Source organism: Diplotaxodon limnothrissa, linkage group LG9, assembly GCF_057381915.1.
Source record: "Diplotaxodon limnothrissa isolate DT_005_m linkage group LG9, D_limnothrissa_male_GT1.1, whole genome shotgun sequence".
Classification (NCBI taxonomy): domain Eukaryota; kingdom Metazoa; phylum Chordata; class Actinopteri; order Cichliformes; family Cichlidae; genus Diplotaxodon; species Diplotaxodon limnothrissa.
The window spans coordinates 27,184,500-27,210,642 of record NC_140604.1 but is presented as its reverse complement, the minus strand read 5'-3'; the positions used below and the strand labels follow the sequence as shown (position 1 = coordinate 27,210,642).

General features: G+C 40.2%; 1 protein-coding gene across 1 annotated transcript in view; it reads right to left on the bottom strand.

The window, feature by feature from the left end:
* dok6 (docking protein 6) overlaps positions 1–16,220 on the bottom strand; it is a 56,413-nt gene extending 40,193 nt beyond the window's left edge. The window contains exons 1-2 of the mRNA XM_085362425.1: positions 16,086–16,220; positions 15,909–15,998 (exon numbers count right to left, since the gene is read on the bottom strand). Coding sequence (XP_085218551.1) covers positions 15,909–15,998; positions 16,086–16,220 — 225 coding nt within the window. The remainder of the gene's footprint in view (positions 1–15,908; positions 15,999–16,085) is intronic.
* Between the last annotated feature and the right edge of the window lie 9,923 nt (positions 16,221–26,143).

The window sequence follows — 26,143 nt, the reverse complement described above, 5'->3', positions numbered from 1 at the left end:
CTGATTTGTCTCTTGCCTGTCCCTCTCTTCTAAATTTCTCCTCTCCCATTCCTCATCTCTTTCTTCTGTCTATGCATGATTGGACATTCTCATCAAACATTCATGAGCCAAACTGGTCCCAAAATGTAATATCAGAGTATTAGCAACTCTTATTTCATTTGTTAAAGCCTTGGCCATGTCTGTGTGCTATTACGCACAGTATTCATAGTCGAGTATTCATAGCTGAAAACTGGATCCCAGTCACAATGTGGCATGAAATATGACGGACAACAGGTTCCAGCTGATTCCTCGCCAAAAGCAAGGGGTCCGTCTACCCAATATGACAAAGAACGCAAGGGCAGGCGGTATTAAAAGAGCATGTAATGGACAGTAATAAAAGAGAGCAATGGAGAAAATTGGATAAGGCCTGGCGATAGAAAAAATAAGAAAAAGAGCAGCAAATAGAGAGTCCAAGGGAGAGCAGAAGGGTGGTGAGAGCAGCTGCTGAAAAAGAATAGACCTGAGCCACAGCAGCAACCGGCTGCAGCTTTCCATTAAGATAAATTATACTTTTAAATAGAACTTGAGATAAAAACATTAAGAACAATTATTGATAGCGACCTCTTTTACGTAAGGTTTAAAAGAATCTGAATCACAGACATAACATATTTACAGTCACTTTATTAGGTACATCTTGGGTTGGAATCACTGTTGTCTTCAGAGCTGTCTTAACTCTTCACAGCACAGATTCAACAAGGTGCTGGAAAATTCCTCAGAGAATTCGGTCCACACTGACATGATACCATCACACTGATGATGGTTTCTCAGCTGCAAATCCCTGATGTGAATCTCCCATTTCACAACACCCCAAATGTGCTCATAAAAGGATTTGGACATGGTCAGCAACAATACTTGCGTTTAATCAATTGCAGGTTCAATGCATTGAGTGTTCAGAGATGCTTGGCTGTAATGAATGCTTATTTGAGTCACTGTTGTCTTCCTATTAGGTCAAAGCATTCTCGACTGACCTCTGGCATCAACAAGTCCTCTTTATCCAGAAAACTGCCACTCACTGGATATTTTTTTCTTTCCTCAGATCATTCTCTGTAAACCCTAGAGATGACTATGCAGGAAAACCCCAGTTTGAGCTTCAGCAGGTGTTTTAATCATGTCCACAAGCTTAATTCCACTAAGTTGCTGCTTGGTTATAGATTTATTACATATATGTGATGACAATCAGTTGAACTGGTTGACCTTGTTCAACTAAGTTTTGTCAAATATGGATCTGACAGCATTTCAATGAGAAAGTAAGGCTGGAGACTTAACAGCTAACAGCCTCACTAGCTTGTTTACCAAAGTGTATCCATAGTTTACCGATTCATGGTGTCTCTGTGGACTATGATGTTTGCAGACAACACTGATGATCAGCAATGAGACTTGGGAGCAGGCAGAAGAGAGGATGGACAGGTAAAGGTATGCTCTGGAGATAAGAGGAATGAGTCAGTGGAAACAAGACAGGATGGAAGTGTGTGATGAGAAGGAGGCAGGCAGAAAGGTGAAGATGCACAGATCAGAGGTAATAAAGGTAGATGAGTTCAGATACCTGGGGTCAAGCATTCTGAGCAGTGGACAGTACAAAAGAGGGGTTAAGAAGTGAGTGCAGGCAGGGTGGAGTGGGTGGAGATGAGTGCCAGGGGTGATTTGTGAAAGAAGGATAGCAGCAAGAGTGAAAGGGAACGTTTACAAGATTAGTGAGACCTTCTGTGATGTATAGTTTGGTAACGGTGGCCCTGACAAAAAGGCAGAAGATGGAGATGAAGATTTTTGTTGGGAGTCACAAACACAGAGGCAGAGAGATAAGGCTGAGATGGTTTGGACATGTGCGGGAGGGGGGGGGGGGGGGGGGGCAGTGGATATACTGGACAAAAGGTGTTAAAAATGGAGCTGCCAGGTGGGAGGAAAAGAGAAAGACCACAGAGAAGAGTCATGGAAGAAGTGAAGGAGGACATGCAGAGGGTTGGTGTGACAGAGGAGGACAGTAGGGATTGGGTGAGCTGGAGGAAGATGATCCCCTAAAGGGAGCACCTTAAAGAAGAAGCTGGTACCTTTGGATTAAAAGAAAATGTCAGCTCAGTGTTTTAGTAAGACTGCTGAATAGATGAAATGACAGTTAAAGTGGCCACATCACTAATAAAAACCATCTAAAATGATAAAATGTTGTAAGTTATATTAAAATGTGGACCTTTTACAGGAGTGATGAGGCAGAAAAAAAGCTATGGAGACCAAAAAACATTTCTGTATCAGGCTGGAAAACATGTTGCTGTTGAACATTTTAATATGGAAGTCTATGAGGAGTGAGTCAATTTTGGGGCAAGCCTCAAGAGGCTATTCGAGGAACTCCAAAGAGAGGTTGCCACTTGACATACACTAGTGTTTTTCACATCCTAGAAAGCCAGAAAACAGTCTTAGTAAAAAAAATCTTTCCAATTCTCATGCAAATAAGACTGTTGGGCGCAGAGAAAGTGTTTCTACTGCTGATTTCTTATTACTGAGAGAGAGACAAGGGAGATGTTTGACCCATGCTGGGCTGCGCAGCCTTGAGCAGAACAACATTAGTTAAAATGTCACACACTGTGTGGATTCAGGCGTCAGAGCCACTGTTGCAGAGCATTTTTTTTTCCCCCTTTCTTTTTCTTTTTTTAAAGCACGGCACAAAAATAGCAGCCAAATTATTCTGAAGGAGATGTGGGTCAATATTGAAGTTTCTCTCCCAGGTATGAGAAAGAGTGAAGATAAGTAGTGGGGAAATGTTCCTGTGGTGTAAACAGGGTGACGCATTGCTTGTGTCAAGCGGATTCACGGAGACTTAACGCTGTTTTATTAAGAAAGCAGATAATAAAGCGTTACACTGTGATCATAAGACCATAATCTACCAATACAGTTTTATAATGTTGCTTTCCTTGCTGCAGCAAAGTTATGCTATCGTATATTTTAACTGCTATTGATTTCAATGTGACACTGAGGTTGGCAGACACTGTTGGCTATAGCGTTCAAAGCAGTGCTGGACTTGCATGCATGTGTAAAACATTTTTTTGTCGGGCCAATTTTGCTTTAAGTCATCATTATGACTATTGCCTGCTCTTTAAACCATCCCTCATCCAAACCTCTTTATGTATTACAGCTTAAGTCAGCAATCCTCTGCGCACACGCACACACACACACACACACACACACACACACACACACACACACACAGTCACTACAATTTCCATTTAATCCATGTACAAGGCTGGAGCTTTCACAGACAATAACACACAGACAAAGAAGAATCTGACTGTGGGCCTCACCAACAAGCCTACTTAGGCTATTGCAGACAGAGAGCAACAATGCGACGCAGTGTTATTTTTGTTATAACACTAGAATAAGTTGTCCAGCGCTATGCATCCAGTAGCCAGGCTGAATGTTAAACTGAACTAAATCCATAAATGAAGGAGGGCATGGGCTGAATGCAGAAAAAGCACAAAAATCTACTGAGGTCTTGATGTAATGTAGGCAAAGCCTTATTTTCCACTTTAGTATGTTGGTGCTCTCGTTGCCGCCAGCTTCAAGACCGGCAAAATTAGCATCTAGGCCAACAGGTGAGGGGCTGTTAGAAATACAGTGCCTCAGAAGTGACCGACTAGATGTTGTGGGAAGAGGATATAAAGTAAAGGGATGAAAGCAGCTTTTTTTTCCCTTTCCCACAACCATGATCCAACTCCACCAATTGAGCTTAATTACCATTACCTGACCACTTGATTATCATATCAATAAAGACTGTGAAATCAAATGAGGCACAGACCACTGTGCAGCGTTCCACCGAATATTTGCATGTTTAGCAGGGTATTACGAAACGCCAAGTGTTTTCCAGGACACTTTGTGCAAGCGTTTGTTATTTGAATTTCATCAGAAGCCCTAAAAGCAAGTAATCCTCATGCATTGGTGCATTCATTCCCCCCGAGGATTAATTCTAAAGAGGTACTCGCTCACTGATGTTCAGGCTGCTTCTCTGATATGGTTAGCCGGGGAAGCAGCGAGCTCTGTGTCTGCAACGACCGTTTCCTCACAACCAGAAAGCAAGAGATTTGTGTTGCTGGAACTAACTTGACTCAGCCACATTTAGGTTTGCGAAATCAAAGAGGACATTGGGGGGAATAAACGCGCGTGTGCAAGAGAGGAAAATGCGGACTTTTATGTCAAAGAACGGGGTCCGATGGAGTTTGTCATATTGTTTTTGTCTCATTTCCTCCCAAAGAACACACTCCCTTGGAATAAGTGGGCTACGATTCAGTGTCACTCTGTGTCTCAGCATGAAATCATTGAGGAATGCAATTATCACTTTGCCCAACAGACATTTCTCTGAAATGAAAGAGAACAATTGGGAACGTAAGGGGAAGGGAGGGGGGTGTATGTGTATAAATAGGGAGGGGGTGTAACAGCAGCTAATGCGCGCCCTAGTCCCTGCTCTAAACTTCAAACTTATTTTTTGTTAAATTACTTCAATCCTAATCCGCCAGCGTACATCGTGGGTCAAGAGTTTGACACATTAACTTCCCTTTCTTTCTTTTATTTTATATTTAACTTTAAAGTTGGTCCAATAACTGCATGTTTTCTATGGTTTTATGACTCTTAAGAGCCACTATTTTCTCTATTATGACCTTTAAATGATCCACTCAAAGTGCTACTGCCAAGGCTACTATTGTGTGCTCCATTTCCCTTGGCAGTCCTTACCCAAAATTCATTCCCTGAACAATAATTCTCACGGAAATATTAAAGCTGTTTAATAGGAATGGGATCAGATTGCTTTGGCCTACACTTGAGGTCATTTTGGCTCATTAGAACGGGAGTGCAAATTTTAAGAGCAGGCTGCTTTTGAAGGCAAGGCAGTCGAGGCATTTCATGCCGAGCTGGGCAGGTACCAAACTGTCACCACGGTGCTCAGCGAGAGGTAAACTGTCACCTCCTTACTATTAAAAGAACTCCCTTGAGAAAGAAAGAGGGAGGGAAGGAGAGTGTACAAACTCAAACACAAATAAACAGGAAAGAACGAGCTTCCACACCTTTGGGTGACAAGAGCTGCTTCCTTTTTCCTTAGTGTACATGAGACTCTAAGGTCAAGGCTATTTGAACAATGCATTAATAATAGAGCATCCAGCAATTAGTGCCATGTAAAAAAAATTGTGTTATTTGACAGAATGGGAAAATTTTCATTATTCAACAACGTTATTTGGCTGCATTTGCAGCAAAACAGGTGTAATATTTAAATATTTATTAAAGAACTCCATAATAATGTTTACCTATGTGCCACAGTGATTAAATTAAGAACGCAGACACAAAGACAAGCCCTTTAGCTCAGATACGCACACGCAGCTGAGGCTATCTTTGGCTGTACACTGTACTGAATGTGCTTGGCAAGCAGGCTGATGAAAGGTAACTGCAGGAGAAGAACTCATTATAGATTGTGATTCAAACATAAAAGGTTGCTGTGTCTTTTTCTCCCCAAGAATAACTTCATCTGATTCTTTTTTGCATCCGTGTATACAAATGTCATTTTTTAACAGCTCATTTCAGAAGATTGGATTTGAAACAACCTTTCTAGATCGCGCAATGGCTAAACTGAATTTGGCAACACTTTCAGAAGCATGACTGACTGATGACACAGGATCTCTGACTTCTAGTCAGACACAAAAATTAACAAACCTAGCAGTAAATTCCCTTTGGATACTAGCCATTTACACGCTGCCACGTGAAGTCACCCATGCACACATGCGAACGCACGCAAACACAATGCCCACATACTCAATGCGCACATGCACGGACACACAAACTGAAAGTGAGCATAGCTGCAGAGCTGCACCCCGAGGGCTGGTCTGTTGATTAATGAGGGGAGGAAGGTAAGAAGAGGAGGCTGAAGCAGAAGTGTTAATGGAGCTATGACAGATTCCTCTAGGCCTGTTGTTTTATAGGTGAGTCTCCAGTGTATCTGCACAAAGTAGCAAAAAGCTACTACAGAGGACTGTAAAGTCCCACTCTAATTTCGGGGAGAGATGCTGATCAAATAGACTTGGATATGGAGCAACATACTATAGCCATTATTTAAGGAATACATGTATCTGTGAACACCTTATTAGATTATTATAGCTCTTATTTTCAGCCACAAGACAAGCTCGAGTTTAAAGCAAAATTCATTTCACTGAGACATCTCTACAACGTTCTCTTGTAAAACACTTCTGAGAGACATACCTTGGGTTAAATGACAGCACATTGAGTGATTCTACAGGAACATCCAATCTGTTCATGACTTGAGGCAGTTTGGAGGAGAATCTCAATAAATTGCTATTCTTTATTGAGATTTTCTCTAAAAGTATCACTTGAAAGAAAGATGTGATCTAGAATGGATATATTATCGCTAAATAGACTAAACCAAGAAGAGATGGGAACATGCTGTCTTTACGCTAAGGTAAAGATAGATGGGTAGATGGGATGGTTTGCCATTTATTTAATATATATTTATCTGTGTTAGCTTGATTGGTTTAAGCTTCTATTGCATTGACTTTTTCTAAATGGTCTTTGCACAGCAGCATTAATTTACCACAATAGAGAATAAGGTTGGCAAAGGTTATAAAGCTAATTAATACTTCATTCAAAATCAGAAATGCAGCTCTCATTGTGACAATAGATATTTTTTTTAAAGTATATAACATGCCTGGATCATGCATTTGCAATTTTCATGGAAATTCATGCGATTATAAATATATTATAGAAGTATTGTAGTGTTGTAGTATTGAGTAAGTATTGTGGCATAGATTCAACAAGGTGGTGGAAACATTCCTCAGAGATCTCGGTCTATGATGGCATAACAGTTACTACAGTTTTGTATTGTAGGCTCCACATCTATGATGACACTCTCCTGTTCGACCACATCCCAAAGGTGCTCTGTTGGATCGAGATCTGGTGACATTTGCATAAGCTATGCTGTTCGTCATATTCAAGAAACCAATTTGAGATGACTCGAGCTTTGAGGACGGGCACATTATCCTGCTGAAAGGAGCCATCAGTAGATGGGTACACTGTGGTCATAAAGGGATGGGCCAGCAGGCACTTCGGGACCAAAAGTGCACCAAGAAAATATCACCCACTTTCTTATACCAACGCTATCATCCTGAACTGTTGATACAAGACAGCACTGATTCATGCTTTTATAATGTTTATGCCAAATTCTAACCCTACAATCTGAATATTGCAGCAGAAATCAAGACTCAGGCTGGGCAACTTTTTTACGATCTTCTACTGTGTGTCTTCTACACACAGTAGAAGCCCATCTGTTTCAAAGTTGTGCAGTTATGCAGAACTTTAAGACATAAATCACCTTTATTTCCGATTCTGATGATGAGTTTGAACTTTAGCAGGTCATCTTGACCATTTCTAAATGGTTAATTGCATTGAATTGCTCTTATGTGATTGGCTGATTATATATTTGCGTTAAAAAGCAGCTGAATGGGAGTAACTAATAAAGTTTCCGGTGAGTATATATAGAAGACTTTTCAGTCTGGGTTAAAGTGCTAGACACAGTCCAGCAGACAATCTAACGTCATATATATAGAGAGAGAGAAAAAAGGAGTAGCAGAAAAAAAGCAGTGTTGATATAATGGATATTTGTAACAAAAAAAACCTTTCTGCTGGTCGTAATCATTCGAGTGGCTTTAATGACAAACTAGTTATAGCATTCGTCCCCTACCATGACAAAAACCTCTTTTGATAATTAGGAACAACTGAAATCAATAATGTGAAAATATTTAAGTGAAGTCCTGGCAAAGATTTATTCATGACTATTCGTGACTATATAATAGAGGCCCATTTTTCAGCATGAATAATGATTGTTGGGCTGTTGTTCCCCATATCTTGTTAGAGACGCAATTCATCAGGGCCAATAAGAGGTGGCGATTTGTCTTCGGGGTTTATCTGATGGAGGAAGCTGATGAAAACCAATGGAAATGAACACACAACGTATGGCTCTGCATATCTGTGAGTCAATGCACTGAGTCCAAAATGATCTATCACAAAAAAGAGGAGCTAAAAGTAGGCTGCATGCACCCACAAGGCACAAATAAAATCATAAGCAAAACTAGTCATATTAAAAATCCTCTGTCTTCTTCAGCTCCAATTTCCTTTGGCAATCAGAGACGAAGTGCAGAATGCGGCTAATTTTTGCCCACTGGATGTAAAGAATGACTGATTTGCTAATTGATATAACCTGACTTCATTGCACAACCTCAGCCACATTTATCCATGTTGTTTGGAAGTCTCAATTGCTGCAAGTCTAACACAGCTGACAGTGTATTTTCTACGCTCCACTGACAAGTACAGTTCCTGGGATGAAAAATCTCCTGACATCCACCATTCTGGACAGCCTGTCATTGTTAATAGTGAGTGCATGGAAGTGGCAAGATCCTATCTTAAATGGCTGTGCCATCTTGGACAATAGACACATTGTTCTCCACTCCTTTGCTTCTGCTTTGGTGGGTGCTTGTGTGGCAATAAGGGGAGGGGGACATACCCACACACCATCACAATACATGCTTTCCACATAAAGGCCACTGATACTGGACACAAATACCCACTTGTAAGTCAAAAACAGCGGCGACTGAGAAAGGAGGGACGTTGATAACAGCTAATGGAGGGAGTGACTGTACGCTGAGATGGGTAGAGAGTCCAGAGGAGTACTTAAAGAGTAACAACTCTTCTCTTCTTTTATATTAAGTGTTTAAAAAAAGAGCAAAAGTGCTTTGTTTGTGTTGTTAGCATCTTTATCCCTGTGCACTTTAAGCTGCAAGCGAAGCATTTGTTTTTGTTTTACTAAAGATGTGGTTTGGTAGCACAGAGGAAATTTTATTCCAAAAGAAAAACACAATCCCATTCGCCTTGTGCTTATATGCTTCTACCAGCCAGTACAAATCAATATCTGTTCAGAGCTATAGATTTAATATATAACCACTTTGAAAGAATTTCATATGTTTAGATTAGTGTCTCTAATTCAAGACCCAACCAAAAGTGAAATACGGCCACAATCTTCTGTGCTGTTGAGTTGTGGCTCTGAATGATGGCCAGAAAAGTAAGTTGATGTTTGACCTTTTGGACATAATTTTATCCAGTTAGACCATTTTCAGAGATATTGCTGTAGCAAGAGTACAAATCTTTGAGTCATAGCCAAAAATCTTGTTTTAGCACGGCCTTAACATGGATGACCAACTTATAATTAGTTCATTGTTAAAACCAAGTAAACAGTTGTGCCACATTTTAAGAAGATGTACTAAATTTGATGGATGGAAAACCTTAAAATGCAATACCTCTGATCACAGCTGTTGATAGAAAGCAGGCATAAAATGGTCCAAAAGCAGCTCGTCACATGTGAGATGGTGAAACTGGAGAGTGTCTTGTTATATTTGAAGAAAAAAAAAAGGTTGCTTTTGTTGGACGAAACAATGAAATTGCTAATCTTTTCAGCTCTGAATGGAAATTCCCGTTCAGCTCTATTTCCAGCCTTCGTTTCTTGCCCAGTGTTGCAAATACGGATGGATTCACGAATGTTACATTTATCCCATGAGTAAGCATTCATGATTAGTGTCTAACCCCCGAGCCACTGCGGCTGATGGAAGTATTACTCCATGTAATGTCATGCGTTCAATCACAACAAATTATTCCTCTCTGTCAGTTTCTAACAAATCTTTCCGTTGTCTTTTCTATCAAACACTGAAATCTAATTCCCCCCACCAACACCAAAGGTGGTGAAAATCTAAGACGCAATAAACTCCGGCAGTTGTTACTTGTTTGCTTGTTTTTTCGAGTTTCTAGATCGCAAAGGGTTATTTGCAACAAAACAAACTGTATGCATGCACAAGATTGCAAAATGGTTCACTCATAAAAAACTCATTTTAAGACCTCAAATCACTTCTGCAAATCTATAAACAGGACTGTATTCATCTTTTTGCAAATGATATCCTTGTGCTAGGATGATGAATAACTTAAGCTCTCAGTCTGCAGCCCAGATTATTGGTTTACTGATTATTTGTTTATATTCAGACTTTTTGGTTGATTGTTTTTTCACTCCTCATTCCGGACCAGACATAATGCATTTTTAATGTGTTTTCTGCTTTGACATTTAATGCTGTGCTTGGACCAAGGCACTCTCAAAAATACACTTAGATGGCATTAGAGCTGTCCCTCTCAATTTTATTACTGCTATTATGACGTGCACGAACAGCAAAGCTTATATATTATTTGTGCTTTAAAGATCGAAGTTAGTTTGCGGGGTCCAATCTTTTTATTTGTGCTTAAATTTAAAGGTGAAAGTTGACCAATTGTGCAGTCCGGGACAACGAAGGTACGCTCGCTGATTTTAATTTCCAACAGCACTCTTAATCTCAGGAACTTATTCCAGCTCACTGAATGAATATGTGTAATGTGAATGGGGTCATTTGTTGTCACATACCCGCAGAGAATTATAACTCCTTACACTCACTCAGCTCTGTGCAGCTTTATATCGTCTTCCAGCTAACTGTTTTGCCTTGGCTGCTCTCAGTAGAGAGGAAAAAAAACATGATAATGACAGTACGCTTGTTCAATGTGAGCGGCTACTTTAACCTAACATGCAGTCATGTGATCTAGTGCTAACAAAAGAAAATTAAGGTTTTATGAAAAAGAAGTCACTTGTTGTTGTTTTTTTCATGTGGTAAGAACCAATACTATTTAAAGGAAGTGAGAAGCACTCTGTGTCCTCTTAAAGTACTACCCAACTACCTGTGAGCCAGGATCTGTTCTACAGCTTCTTTGAAGTGTCAAAACATGTTTGTGAATACAGAGACTGGCAGACAAACTCACCTCCAGCAAACTTAAATTGACCGCTTTTGCTAAGACTCAAAGTAAAGTTGGACAGACGCAGAGGGGAGGAGAAAAATATTCACAAGTTGACCTTTTATATTTACCGCAGTGTTCCTAAGCTTGGGAAACATGTACTGTACTGAGACTGACACACAAATTACTCAAAGGTCACCTTATTCAGCCTTTCAAGAGGAGTCCATCCCACTGATAGCATCAGCCGTTTTTTACTGAAAGGAAACAAAGAACCTGTTTTGATGACAGAAATATCGCTACTGCTGTTTCTTAGACGCTGCTAGATTTTGCTTTTCTCTGCACTGAAGCACTTCACTTGTTTCTGGCTCTTGTAAGGATTTAGTTTATTTTCATGTTGTAAAAAAAATAAAAAATACTGTATGGTACAAAGCCACAGGATTAAAATTAATTGAGAATCCACACACTGTTCTCTGGCAGCAGATTGTTTACTTGTTTGTCGGGTGCATGTGTGTGCCAATTCAATGTCGAACCAAGCCAACTTGGTGTGTGTGTGTCTGTGTGTGTGTGCCTTTGCACTGTGTCAGGGGGAATAGCCTGTTGGGGTTATGGAGGGTGCAGCGCGGGGTGATGAATAGGATGCTTTTGTGCTCGGCCCCACAGCTGTCTACAAACCAGTGAAGGAGAGAAAGGTGAGGGAGAAAGGGGGTAAGGTAAGAGAGATAGCCAAATAAAGGGGAAGAAAAGAGCAAGGGAGATAAAATAGCGCAGAGGAGATGAGAGCGTCACTGCTCCGCATGGGGAGTACAGGTGAGATACTGGGAGCTGAGAGGTGAGAGAATGGGTTTAGAGGTGAGGAAGAGAGGTGGGGAAGGGGGGATGTGAGAAAGGAAAGGAAAGAGCGACTGCTTGTGCATTCAAGAACACTGCACCGTTGTCTCTTCAGCCAACACAGAGACAAAGACGTTGGCTAATGTAGGAAATCGTTGACATTCATGTGCATGGACAAAAACAAAAAATGCCTCCAAAACAATAAGAAAAAAAGAGGGCGAGAGAGGAAGCAGACCTGACCTCATGGCCTCAACCTTCACACATGATGGGGTTTGAAAATGAGCCAATCATAGTGAGTGATGCTGATGAGTTCGGCCAAAGCTGTTGGTGTTGCTGTGGCCACTTTAACACCTATCACATAAGGACAACCACTGGACTGTTTCTAATAATAAAAAAAAAAACATTTAAAATAGTAAAATACATTTTAAATGGCACTGCATTACAATAGAGGCCGATGTGGGAGCACCAGAAGGTCAACTGTGATGCAAAGTCTTGATATGTGATATTTCAGAGACCTTTAAAGCACTTAAAACATTAAACAAGCATCACATGAGAAGGAAAACACCAGAAACCTTTCCGACCTTAGACTTAAAGCAGAGCAGAGACAGTTCGCAAAAAAAAAAAGAAAAAAAAGCTGCCTGCTGACAGGCAGGGCTCGATATATTTTCAGAGCTGAGCATCAGAAATTGTCAACTGTCAACTTGTGTCAAGTATTTTTGACCAAGTAGATCCTTATTTACATCCACTTTTAGATTTCACTGTAGCAACATTCTCGAGAGGCTGTTTCACCAATGTTTATGCAACCCCAAATTCAAAATAGTTAGGACACAGAATGCAATGATGTGCAAATCCCATAAACTAAATATTTTATTCACAGTCGAACACAGAAAACATATCAAATGCTTAAGTCTTTCATTTTAAGTATTGGCTCATTTTGAGTTTGATGGCAACAACACGTCTCAAAAAAGCTGGAAAAGTAGGTGGTACTAAAAAGAAACAGCTTGAAAGTAACTGGCTTACTTAGCAATCGGTCAGTAACATGATCTACCAAAGCCTGGATCTACAGATGGTGGCTCAATTTCAGATGTTCCTCAACTTAAAATTGCAAAGACTTTGAATATCTTATCATGTAAAGTACATAATATCAGCAAGAGAGTCCAAGAATCTGGAGAAATCTCTGTGCGCAAAGGCTGAAAATCAATATCTGTGATGTTCGGTCTCTCAAGCGGCAAAGGGTGTTTTCATGGAAATCACTGCATGGGATCAGGAACACTGTGTATATCCATATATGCAGGTTAAAGCTCATAGAAAACATGAACTAAAGAGAAGAGAGACCATCTGGCTTGTTCAGCGCTCAGTTTAAAAGCCTGCATCTCTGATGGTATGGAGGTGCATTAGTGCCTGTGGACTTGGCAACACATTGGCACATCTGGAAAAGCACCATCCGTGCTGAAAGGTATATACAGGTTTAGAGCAACATATGCTCTCATCTCTTTCAGGGAAGGCATTTCATACTTCAGCAAGAAAATGTTAAACTGCATACCGCACATATTACAACAGCATACCTTTGTAGTAGAAGAGTGTGGATGATGAAATGACCTACCTGCAGTCCTAGACCAGTTGTAAACATCTGGCATATCGTGAAATGAAAAAAATATAACAACAAAACCCAGGACTGTTGAGCAGGTAGAGTCTTATATCAGACGAAAACTTAACTGCAAAAGTCCAGCAGCTGCTCTCCTAAGTTACCAAACTTTTGCAGACTGTTGGTTAAAGTAGAGGGGACGCTGCACAGCTGTAAACGCGACCCTGTCCAACCTTTTGAGATTCATTGATGCCATCACATTTAAATCCCCCTTATATTTTTCATAAAATGGTACATTTTCTCAGCTCAAATTATGTTCTCTATGTTCTGTTTTTAATAAAATGTGAGTTTATGAGACTTGAAAATCATTGCACTCCATTTTTAATTACATTTTACACAGCTTTTTGGGGACGCAATTTGGGTTGTACATTTAGCATTCAAGAATATACTTTAATACAATGAAAACTGCCTTAGTGATCACTAAAAATGTCTAAAAGGCATCAGTCCCAGTTCTTCACATGTGTAGACACTGTCGTGTTGTCTGACAGTATTAAGTGGAACAACTGTTAGACAGTTTGCTCAAATAAAACAAAGGCTCTGCATGTTCTGGTAAGCTGCAGCAGGAATGCAGTTGGAGAAAATGTGAACAGAAGTAAATATAAATAAAGAAAAATACTGCAAAATACTGAAATAAGTATTCTTATTACTTCAGAGCTGTGTGTAATTGCACTGAAATGAGGTCCATTATGTAGATTTGCCTGTATTTTATTGATGAAGAACCCAAAGAAGCAAAGAGATAAATACATCTCTCTATCCAAATACGTGTATTCATTTACCCTTCTAATCTGACTCTCTGTACAGTACGTTCCTCGTGTGTTCTGTTTTACATACATAAACATTACTGAGGTGTTGAGTCATCGATAACAGGAAGAAAATTGAAAAAATAATGAATTAAGCTTAATAGAATCTCTGGTTTATGTTGAGAAAAGCTGCAAAACAACTTTTTTTTTACATTTCTAGACAACTGTGAATAACATTTTCATTTTCATCCCTCTCCAAATCCTCCCAAGAACACTTAAAATAATGCAACAGAAAAAGAAGAAAAATCGCCTGTTGATTCAGGCACACAGATGCCCGATCCTGCTCGCTCTTGTTGTTTTGTTCTGCCTGTTTCCGAATGAGAATTGTCCTGGAATAACTAACCCTAGCGTGGACAGATAAATGCATTCCATCTTCCCACACCAGGGTGCTCTGAGGCGATCGCAGCATGACTTTTCTATGATGAAACAGCAGCAAGCGGTGGAGGGCTGAGGGAGTGGGCGAGCAGGACACAAACTGCTTTTCTCCACAAACAGCAGGATGAGATGCGGAGCTGGCAGCGATATGGCATCCATACCACGAGCTCAGCCAACACAGCATGCGTCCTCACACTTGCTTTGCAAAGTCATAGGCTATCCACATCTTCTGACCACATTTGACTAATAGCATATGCGCGAAATAAACACACTGAGTCAACTGAGCTGTGTACGAGCAGGCGGATTTGCATGTTAACAACGAGAAATGTCTCGCGCCTTCATTTGTTTCGTGCGGCTTGTAAAGCGACTGTTACTATCAAAGAGTAATCAAAGATATCCTGAACAGCAGCAAACAATGGCAGAACAGTGTTGATGAAGCCAGGTGATGATGAGGGGAGGCAGACATCATTAGCCCCCATCATCACACTTCATCAGAGTAGAGGGAGTGTGCCCGCTCTGTTAGCGTAATGAGCTGGAAGTATGAACAAAAGCAGATGGCTTTATGAGTCAGACAATAAGGCACTCATAATTGAATCTATATCATTCATTTCAATTTAAGCAGTCAAGCCATTTTTCCTCCTTTCTGTATCTCAATAGAAATCCTTAATCAATGCATTGAGGAGCTGCCATCATAATGAATCAGGCGCACTTCAATGAGACTTTTCAATTCTGCTGGGAATAATTCATGAAGGCTGAAAGAGAGGTAAAGTACAGCGCAGCCTGTGCTGTATGATAAAGGTAGGAACAAGTATTTCCCATCTTAACATCTGTATGAAAGAGTGTTTATTTTTACCATACATCATCCATAAAGGGACTAACATTACCTTATTACACACAGGAATGTATGCCATATGACTAATCGCACTATAACGTTACATATTTTTTATATCCCTATAATCTACTGATTAAATCTACCAAGTTGGTTACCCTTTCTTCGAGCTTATACATTCATAAGACTAGTTGCAGGCTAACATTCTGGAAGAAAACCAAGTTATGGCTGACAACAAGCACAGGGTATGATTCACAAACCCCTGGCACATGACACCGGCTGTCAGTCACCCAGACTTTACCATCACCTCCAAAGTATTTGTGCAGAAAGCACCGAGTGAAACTTGGCGGCTGCTGGAGCTTCTCTAATCTGTTTTCCCTCTTGAAGAGCTCACAGCAGGACGCTTTGCCCGTGGAGCAATTAAAGCCTCTTTCTTAATCCAGCTGCCCTTGACTGCAAACAACTGGAAGTCCTCTTCCCTTTCCTTCCTTCCTCCTCCTACACTACCTCCTCCTTCTGTTTCTCCTCCGCCTCGCTATACAGCAAGTGCAACAGTACTCACCCCCAGTTTCTTACTCCGTATCCTCACGTATCCCTGCTTGACTATATCGTTGAAGTTAGAAGCCATGGTGAGAGGGAAGCTGGCGGCTTCCTGTCCGAAAGAAGGAAAAAGAAAAGAAAAATAAAGTAACCTCTCTCTTTCTCTCTTTTTTTAATTTTGAGTAGCGGAATCTTTTACTTGAGGCTCGGTCCGTGTGACATCCAGCAGGAGGAGAGCGAGAGGTGGGCAACCTGCTCCGGTGTCAGCCAGTATGACGCTTGGGTTGGCCGGCTTCAGCGGCGCGATCCATCCGGGAGAGGAGGGAGATACCATTCGTCAGCTGATTCACTTCAGCCGGAGAGGAGAGCAGAGGCGCGCTTCCTGGACCACACCACCACGCACCGGCGAGGGGGGCGTGGAGAATATGTGCTGAGGAAGGTGGTGGTGGGGGTCATTTTTATTTAGTTTCATATTAAAAGCCCACTTTGTTCAAAAACGAAATCCCCTTCCTCTCGCTTTCCCTTTTGCAATCGTTGTAATTCAAAAAGTCACTTAGTGGGAGTCATACCTACTGTGATTAATATCCCCGAGGAATCAGTGGAAACTGTAATGGTTGTCTACTGGATTAGTTGGCATTAGTCCAAAATGCTGGACTCTATTTCCTCTGTTAGTCTATTTTAGCAGGACTAAGCTCCCAGTCTCAGAATATTGTGCTCATTTTATTGTAGCCTTATAAAATAATGTTTTTCATGACAGGCAGCACGATCTTTAACCCTTTATGGTTTACTCATGGAAACACATGGAAATTCAAAATTTCACCCCTACAGCATCTTACATGACTTTTTTTTTTTTTTACTTGTGTGCCTTTTTCCAATTGTATTTTAATTTTTATGGCAAATCTAGTTCAGTGAAATAACCATAATATGGTTCCTCAGCCCCTTTTAGGGTATACGTTTTTCCAAAAAGTGTGTATATACAAAACATAGAAAAACACATTAATTTAAAGTAACGTTTATTTAAGAGCATTTTCTTTTCATTCACAATGGAAATGTCCAAAACTGTAACAAACATATTAAAGCACAGCCCTGACCAGTCACAGGCAGCTGCCTCGCAGTAACATAGTAACATGCTGTATCATGGTAACATGATATTTTCTTCAAAGATTTAAGTTCATTTCAGGTCACCTACTGAACTGAGCATGTGTATACACCTTAATACAGGCTGTTCTATTTTATGGCACAGCACTTGATAGGTTGACTTCCATAAAAGAGCCAAGCAGACAGCTGCAAAAGAAAAACAGGTTTTTGTCAATATCCAGCCAGAATTGAAGGAAAACAATAACACTGAAGTGTTGAGCTACTGAAAACAAAATACACTGACATGGGAATTGTAAATATATGACAAGTTAAAAAACAACAACATAATAACTACTGATGGGACCAATTTTTCCTAAATAAATTACAAATACCCAATTACTAAATTAATTTAAAATAATAACACTAAGTAAAAATAAACACCATTATGTGCAATTTAAGTAGTTAAACTATAAGATCATCAGAAAAAAGATCCCACTGTACCCTTTCTAGTCTGAAAATGTTGAAAATTGGTTACATTTCTCATCCGATCACTGTATAGTGTTATAGAAATTAGAGGAAACATCCAAATATACCATTTACTGGTCTATATTTTAATAGTGTATTTTTGTTAGTAAATAACACAATTATGGCTCCTTAAATGTATCTGGTGGGTGCCTAAAAATGGACTATCACTGTTATGGTAGGTAAACAGGGCACACGATCAAATATGGTGCCACCATTTTTATGTTACAAATATCACTCATTTCTAGAAATCCAGCATTAACAACACCCATCTCAACATTTATAATAATTATTTAACTGTATAATGCATGGGTTTCATCAGTTTACCACAATTGGTTTCGATGCTATGACCACAATTGTGGTAGGTGTAAAAAACCCAGTTTCCCAAATTCTTGAAAAACTCCGGAGTTCAAAATGCTCCAGGCCACTGCTGATTGGTCAGATCCATTAACGTCCCTATCACATTGCCTGATCTTTGCTGGTTGGTCAATCCAAATTTCAATGTCTGTTTAAGTTCCTTGCCCATATTTTCTTGGATTAAATAAATAGCTCAGCCTTCATCTTACAAATAAAAGGCTAAATTTACTCCTATGACTCCATTTATTTTAATAATTATAACAGAATTATAATATAGTCTTTTTAATGATTCTCACCAAAAATGGTTGATATCCCGATGTCATCTTCCTGATGAAAACTGTGCTACTAGACCAAAAACTGAACCGTAGAGTGTAGAATAGAGGTAAATAAGGAGTTAAATGTATATTCTTTAAAACAACGACAATTAATATGTTTGGTACATTGTTGTGTACAGTGACTGCTGAAGACAGTCATCAACACGTCTCCTCCAAGTACACAGACTAACATAACCAGCCTGTTTAAAAAGCAAAACCACAAACAAACAAAACATTATGTACATTTTTTTTCATCTAAATTCTATTTCATTTGTGACACGATGAAACTAACATTGGACTCTCCGAATCTGTGATCCTGTGATGTCGGCATCAACTCGGGAATGCTCTTACATACGTGAGTCAGCTCAGAGGGACCTGTTAGCTCGTATGACAGACCTGAGAGAATGAGGTTGAGACAATAATGAGGTGCTGATTGTTTCTTTGCCTTATTCATTCTATAAAGAAACTTCTTATAAAGATATGGTAAAAAGCCATTCTTGAACACAAACTTTCACTTAAAAGCAAGTCAAACAAGGATGTTTAGGCAACGTTGAAGGTGTGACCATCGTGGTAACATCTGCAACCTCAAACGTACATTTTTAAACTGTTTTTCAACCACAGCTAGATGTTGAGAAAAGGCTGCCAGCCCACATTTATTAAGTGTTTTCTGGGTTGTAACTTCAGATTTTTCTTTCTTTTCTTCTTTTTTTAACATTAAGTTAAGTTAGTCTGTTTTAGTTAGTTTTGAAAGTTGCACGCTACCTAAAATTGTTTACAGTAAAACCTTTTCCTTATTTCCTAACGTGAAACACGAATTGTTACGCCTTTATCCTAGTGTACCTTCCAATACAAGTATTTTTAGATAAATAAACGTACAGAGTCACCAGCAGGTTTGCAAAGTTTAACTTCTTTTCATCCTTTTTAAAAAAAATCACCTTTAGGGTTGCATCAGGAAGGGCATCCAGTGTAAAACGCTGCCAAATCAAACAGGGGGAGCTACCTTTGTGAGGGAAGAGAGCAGCAAAAAAGTAGCGTCTTTTTCTGTTTCTTATATCAGTTAATAGAGAGGGAAAAAAAACAGCAGAGTAACCAGTTCAAGTGATTATTTGTTGCTAACCCCATATAATAGATATCAGGTTGTGACTCAACAACAATTAGCCAAAACTGATTTACCTGCAATATCTTGATGTTCCTTTGTTCTGTACAGACTTGGACTGTTTTAGTCATTATAGACATTTGCCATTCATCCTTTTTATCATTAAATTCATGTATAAGCTGGTGCTCAAGGTCAAGATTAGGATGCTCTCCTTGATCACTGTTAACATGCAGTGAATTCAATAAGACTACTTGTTTACTGAATTTTGCTGTAACTTTTGAAACCTGAAGTAACCACTCAAATTCTACTCCTCAACAATGTTCAAAGAAAATATGCAAAAACACAACAGAGCTTGGTGTTCAGACTAATTTGCGACGCACTTTGTACCTTGCCTTTTGGTTATTACCTGTCTCAGTATGAATAGCATTTCCATATTTTTCACCAGACAGTCCGCTAATAAGGAAATACAATTTGAGATTGCTAGTGTGCGAGCTCTGTGTTTTGTCATTATTAGGCGGCCCCGAATTGATGTTGTTTGATTTGCTGAATAATGCAACCAGAGAGGTGAGTGCCCTATTAAAGGATCAAATGAATAGTAGGAAACCAGACAGTAGAAAGCATGGCACCGCCGGCTGGAGCTTGCAAGTAGCAGATACAATGCTGCAGATTGGCAATCAAAAAGCACCGAAAATAAAAGCACAGAAGCAAATTCTGATCCCTGCCAGAGCTTTAATCCTGATGTAGTGAGAGGCGTAGCTCAGGTTGTACAGCCATAGCTTGTGAAATCCTTGGTATGAGACAGCAGATGCTTCAGGTGCAGTGATACGAGTGGCTGTCATTGCTTATGTTGTTTAAAATGTCTGTGTGTGTGGGGGGGGTTGGCTTATGTAACAGAGTTATATAAAGTATACAAAACTCTACATAAAGATCAAAGGCTTTTAATTCCTGGAGAGGTTTTTCCAGATTCTTTTGTCTAACACTTTGCATTATAACAAGAAAGCCACAGATTTCATTGTAAAAATGAGGACAGAAACACTCCAGAGCAGCCTGTGTTTTTTCCGGTTTATCCCGGCACAGTTATCCTATTGCGAGTACTAATTTATTTATTTATTGTGTTTCACCAAAAATGAAATATCCCCTGCTGGTTGGAGGCCCTTTTTCAGTGCGGCATTGACGGCTGCCACTTTGAGAAGTGTCATCCTGTCAAGTGTCAGCTTTTAAGACCAGAGGTAAAACTCAGTTTCTGTTTTTCTTTTCTTGGTTTTTTTTGTGTCGCTTTCTTCACATTCACAGGGGCACGCAAAACAGCAAGCTGCCACCCCTCCAACAAACAGCTTGACTTTGATAGTCTTCGTGTCTCTGTGGATGTGTCCTCAAATTTCAGACTTGTCAAAGTTGTTTTGTCTTCATAATCCTCTTTGTACAACATGACACTCTTCCATTCCCACTGCCTTGTCATCCTCTCTCTAAGAAAACAATGCTGACAGCAACAATTTCTTATTTATTGCACTAAATATTGTGCTCTGGTGACTGTCATTACCAAGGACTGTCCTAGTTTTGGGGGAAATAATTGCCTGCCGTGATACAAGACCAGCAATCATTCGGTCTCCAGTTGGTATCAGGTAGAGGGGCTGCCTCCACAGCGTGCAGGCTGCCACACAAATCAACATATGGCCCCGTCATACATGAACGGCTGCCAACGGGGGTTAGATGTGGCGAGACTCGCTCAGGAGCAGAGAGACCTTCACCAAGGTCAGTAACCAAAATCTGCTGAGCTGTGGAAAACAACTCCTTTCCAATATGGCAACTTATCAAATATTGACCTCATAATCATCACCATTTTTCATACACGTTTCGCATCACCTGTCTAATTCCCTTCATGTCTATGATGATTAATACGGGGGAAGACTGAGAAACCGCAGCATCCATTAGAGCACCAAGCATTCCTAAAAAACCTCCCCGGAGCTGTTTATTCGGTCACTGTGGAGCTAAACGCAAATGTTTTTTATGGTGTGGTGAAATATTGAAACTGCCTTAAATGCTTACTTTGTCTCAGTGATACTTGGCAAGCACTCACAAGCACAAACAGCTTAATAATTAACACGTTTCGAAAAAGATAAGTGATGGTGAATGAGAAAAAGAGGGGGAGAGCGAAGGAGAGAAATGCGTCTCTGTGCTTCGTTGTTTGCCAGGTAAGCATTTTTACACGTAGGCGGAGGCGAGAAAATAGAGATCACACAGGCAGAGTTATGGTAATGATCTGCTCCGGGTTCCTGTACTCGAGCTTTTTACAGCAACTCGTATCAGCCTGATATGTTAATAGGCACAATGGGATTTGGGTTTGATTAAATGTCAATGCCTGAAGGAGAAAAGCAAGAGTGGAGAGAGGGGGGAAAAGAAAAAAATGCCAATTTCTCAGAATAAGAGATGTGGCTTGTTCTGAGCTCAGCGGGTTCTTGCCCATGCAAGAAGGACATTGGTTAGTCTCACACTATAGGACAGCAAAGGTTGTGTTAGTCCCAGCGGATCAGGCCATGACATGTTTGTGATTTACTCCATAACAGCTAGAGCTAGAAGTGGTTAGAGGGCTTTTCTGTCCTTCAATAGAAGGTGAATCATGAGAGTGGGCAAGTCAAGAGGGTCCTTTACTTGAGTCAAAGATAAGGGTATGAACAGAGTGTATAAGCTTCTTACGAGTTCTCCTCACAAATTAACCGAAAATAGCAGAGCCGAGGCTAAGATTTAATTTGCAGCACGATGTCTGCTTCTGCAAATTCGTTCGTAAGGTGATTTAGCAGATACACCTTTTGTTTTAAAGTCCTAACGATCGAAAATGAAATAAAGAGCGCATTTGCATCGGGGGCGATTTATAATTGTAAATGAGTGCATTAGCCCGACAATTAACTTTTGGGTGTAAACGCTGCCATTACACCAGTGGCCATTATGTTAATCAAAGAGGATGAACGAAAACACAAAGAGAAAACTGGTAGAGAAAAAAAGTTTGTGAAGAAGAAAAGATGCAGACAGGATGAGGAAAAAATGGGGAGGCAAGGCAAGGACACAGGGACAATAATTGAAAGGGAACAGATGACTCTCAAGGAAAGAAAGGCTATGCCTCATGTCGGTTTGACCCACTCTTTGTGTCTTAAATTGGGGTCCATCTTGTGTCATGGTGAGCCTGAACCCCGAGCTGGATCTCTGGAGAATAGCTGCGCTGCTGTGGCACTTCTCAGAGAAAATAACCAGAGGAGGCTGAATCCATACTTTGTCACACTCAGCCCCTTATACAAGATTAAGGAGTAAAATATGTGACTCAACTCAACCCACACCCACCCACCCCCAAGAGTGATGACATGCCTGTTTGGTTTTCTTTTCTGATACTGCACACCTCATTTGGACAGCGGAAGCTGAATTTATCAACTCTCTAAGTGAAGGAGGGGCTGGTCTTGGATCATTCACCAGTTCCTTTATGTGGCCACCTCATTCATTTTAATGATCTTTTATATTAGGAGACTCTTGATGAATTAAAGCCGGTGTGCCTGGAATTAGATATCGGGTTTTCTGGAGTTGTTATTCTGATTAGTTTTTAATTAGTTGTCTTTAAACATCACCTTTTTTATGCATCACATTAATTTAAAAGTTATAGCGGCAACAACATGTTTTGTATTTGCAGCGCTTCATCTTGTGTGCCCTCTACTGTAAGGTCAAAGGTCAGAGTAAACTGGCACATCCTAGGTCGCTAAAGGTCTTTAACTAAACAGGTGCCGGTGCAGGACAGATAAGAGCATGGCTTAGGGTGTTTAGATTGCCACCCTGCAGTTACTGGTCCTCAAGCTCTTTAAATACTGCGTAATTATACATTAATTAGCCCATGTGATGCTGAGTCTGTTTAACTGATCACAGCCTCATATACTTTAAAAAAAAAGAGTAATGAGCAGGGACAGACAAGCGTGACTAATGTGTATGCCCTGTAGAGGGCAATATTGTCTGCAGTGCTAGGAGTACTTTGAAGGGGCCTTTTAAATGTCTTCATATTTCTTCTGTATGGTAATGAAAGCTGTCTTCTTGTGCTATAAATTCCTAAAGTGATGAATAATCAACATAAGCTGTGCTACAGATCGCTGCATGAAGTCAAAAATTAGTCTGTTATAGATCAAGGCATTTTCACATATGTTTTAAATCCTTTAAAAAAAAGTTTGTTACTTCAAATAGCAAAAGGCAGGCTGCTTTGTCATTGCTTGTTATTTGTCATTGTGCACCTCATTTAATATGACGGTGGATCAGTGTTTAAGAGCAGATTCATGTATGTGTTTCCAAGTGCTGTTTGTTCTCTTCCAAGGCTCAGTTTAGAAACAGTTGTTGGTGACATGATCAGCAGCAGAGCATGAAATTTGGCTAAAACGTCGCCTCGAGCACCGCGGGTTATTGACTTCCGTATTTAATCTGACAGATTTAATATAAAACAGGTGATCCTTGTGCCTTTCTCAATGGCTGTGGCTTGTGGATCCTTCTTCGGGACTGGCAGAAGCACACGACTCCAGTGCTCACCATCCAGGTCAGAACAAAGCTACTCTTTTACCTCCACGGCCCGCATTACAACGGCTCGTGTGTGAGGATGGAAAAAGAGTGGAAATCAAACCTCCTCCATAAATACATGAAAGGTCAGCGATGACGTCAGAGTCCAGGGACTGCCCAGTCCGTGATTTTGTGGCCCATCGTCGGTGCCTAATTCGCTGCGGCTCTTTATATTTTGCACTCGGTGCACCTTGACCATGATCCCAATATAAACACAGTGCTACACTTCTGAAATAGAAATGTGTGTTTGCCCGCTGCTCATAAGTCTTTCTACTGTTCCATTTGTTGCAGGCGGCTACAAAAGGAATAATTTTTGCTGACTTGCACAAAAAAAATTGAAAATAAACTTTCTTTATTCTGTTTGAGGTAGTTTACTATGAACTGCATTGTTTTATGAGTTCTCTCAGTATTCACTTTCCATGCTCTGCTCTTCTTCCACTATCCCTGAGCCCTCTAGGCCTTGGCCCAAGACTCCTCCACTTCCTTTTTCTAGTATTATGACTGACTGCAAAGAAGTGTGTGTGCCCATCTGCTGTGCTTGGCCTGATTTTTTTGGCCATGACCCTTAACTTTGCAGCATGTAGTTTTTCAGTCTGTTTCTTGCTCTATTGGAAGGTTTCTTATACTTTGTTCCAGCCCTGTCTCAACATTCGTATCTTTGCTTCACTTTGCAGACTTTACATGCAACGTGTGCCTCGGAGAGGCAGGGTTCTTTAATATTCAGTCTATTTCCTGTTGTTATCCATGGCTTTATGCATAAAGGTTGGCACATATCTCAGCTAAAGCACTGTTGTTATAGTTATAATTCATTCATTCTCAATTGAGCTGCATTTGGAGGATAAACAGGAAACCTCTGCCTGTTTAGCTGTTGATTTTAGAAATATTATATTCAAAAGTAGGGCTGCTGTTAAACATTGATCCTTTGGCGAGAGAGAGATGCTGGACTGCTCAATTAAATGATAAAACCTACACTTTAAAAATAAATATGTATTAATTTGTTGTTTCAAGAAGCTATTTTGATGCAGACTTGTCCTTATTTATGCTGAGGTGCACATCTACCAGCCATGCAGTCTGGGAGGCAGCCAGCCCCTCCCGGTGAGGTACTGTAAGCCCAACTTTCCCAACTTTGGTCCTCAGTGCTTGTTTTAAAAAGACGTCTACATGTGGCCCACATCTGCATTCACAGCATAAAACTGTTTCACTTTATTTATACAGGAACAAATGTCACTGCTGGTGTTGTATGTGTGTAAATTGTTGACTATAAACCATCTGTGGGCAGTTATTTTTCCGCTCTTAGCGTTGAAGCATTTAAAATATAGCTGCAGTTTTGCCATGGAAGAAGTAAGATTCATTTATGTTAATCAGTGTTTACACACAGAGTACAAGTGAGAGGAAAACCAAAACCGAGCGTGCGGCAGCTACCATGTTAATATGTAGATGCACAGTATTGTGTTTAGCATAATGTGCAAAGAAAAAAGCAAAAAAAAAAACTTTGCCAGATGTTCTTAACTAGCTTTACTGGCCTGAGTATACAAGGGCAAAATAATCTTTCTGCAGCACAAGAGCTCACATTTCTTAATTTTCTGTGAAACAAAGGAACCTTTTCTTGCGGAAAGCCTCTTTTATTTGTGTTGGATTGGAAGACAGAGGGTGTATTTGATCTGTTAAAGCGCCCCGCAATTAACCTGGTACAACACATTGGCCGAGGCTCAGCTGTTGACATTGTGTAGCCGCTGCAGGTACAGCGCTCTCGAATGGCACTGTTTGGTTCTAGGATCCAATAAGCACCACTTAGGCTCATGTAACAGATACACATAGCCATTCACACGAAGTTAACCATTAGTTTGACACTGTTAAATCACACTGCCTGCAGCTCAGCGTGTCACACATTGCTCTCGCTTCTGCAAGGCATGGATAGAAGTAATGACCACAAGCGTGCAGGCAACCCGTTCTGTGTTTTTAAGGTGGATAAGCACATAAGCACGGGCAACAAGCCAAACAGAAGCTGTTGATGTTGAACCACGCACTTTCGGCCTCTTGATTGACACATTCAAAGTATCATTTTTGATATTTGGTTATTGCAGCACAACTCTCCAGCTTTAAGCACTGCGGCAGCATTTCATTTCATTCATTCATTTCATTTATTTATTCATTTTCAGGCACAACAAATACCTATATTGAACATAAAATACACAAAACAAAAAACAAAACTTGCCTGAAAAAGGAGTGGGACGAAGAAAACTTATTAAATCCCACCCCTATACTCACTCATCAACAAAAAAAAACAATAAACTTCCCGCAGCTACGCCCATCATT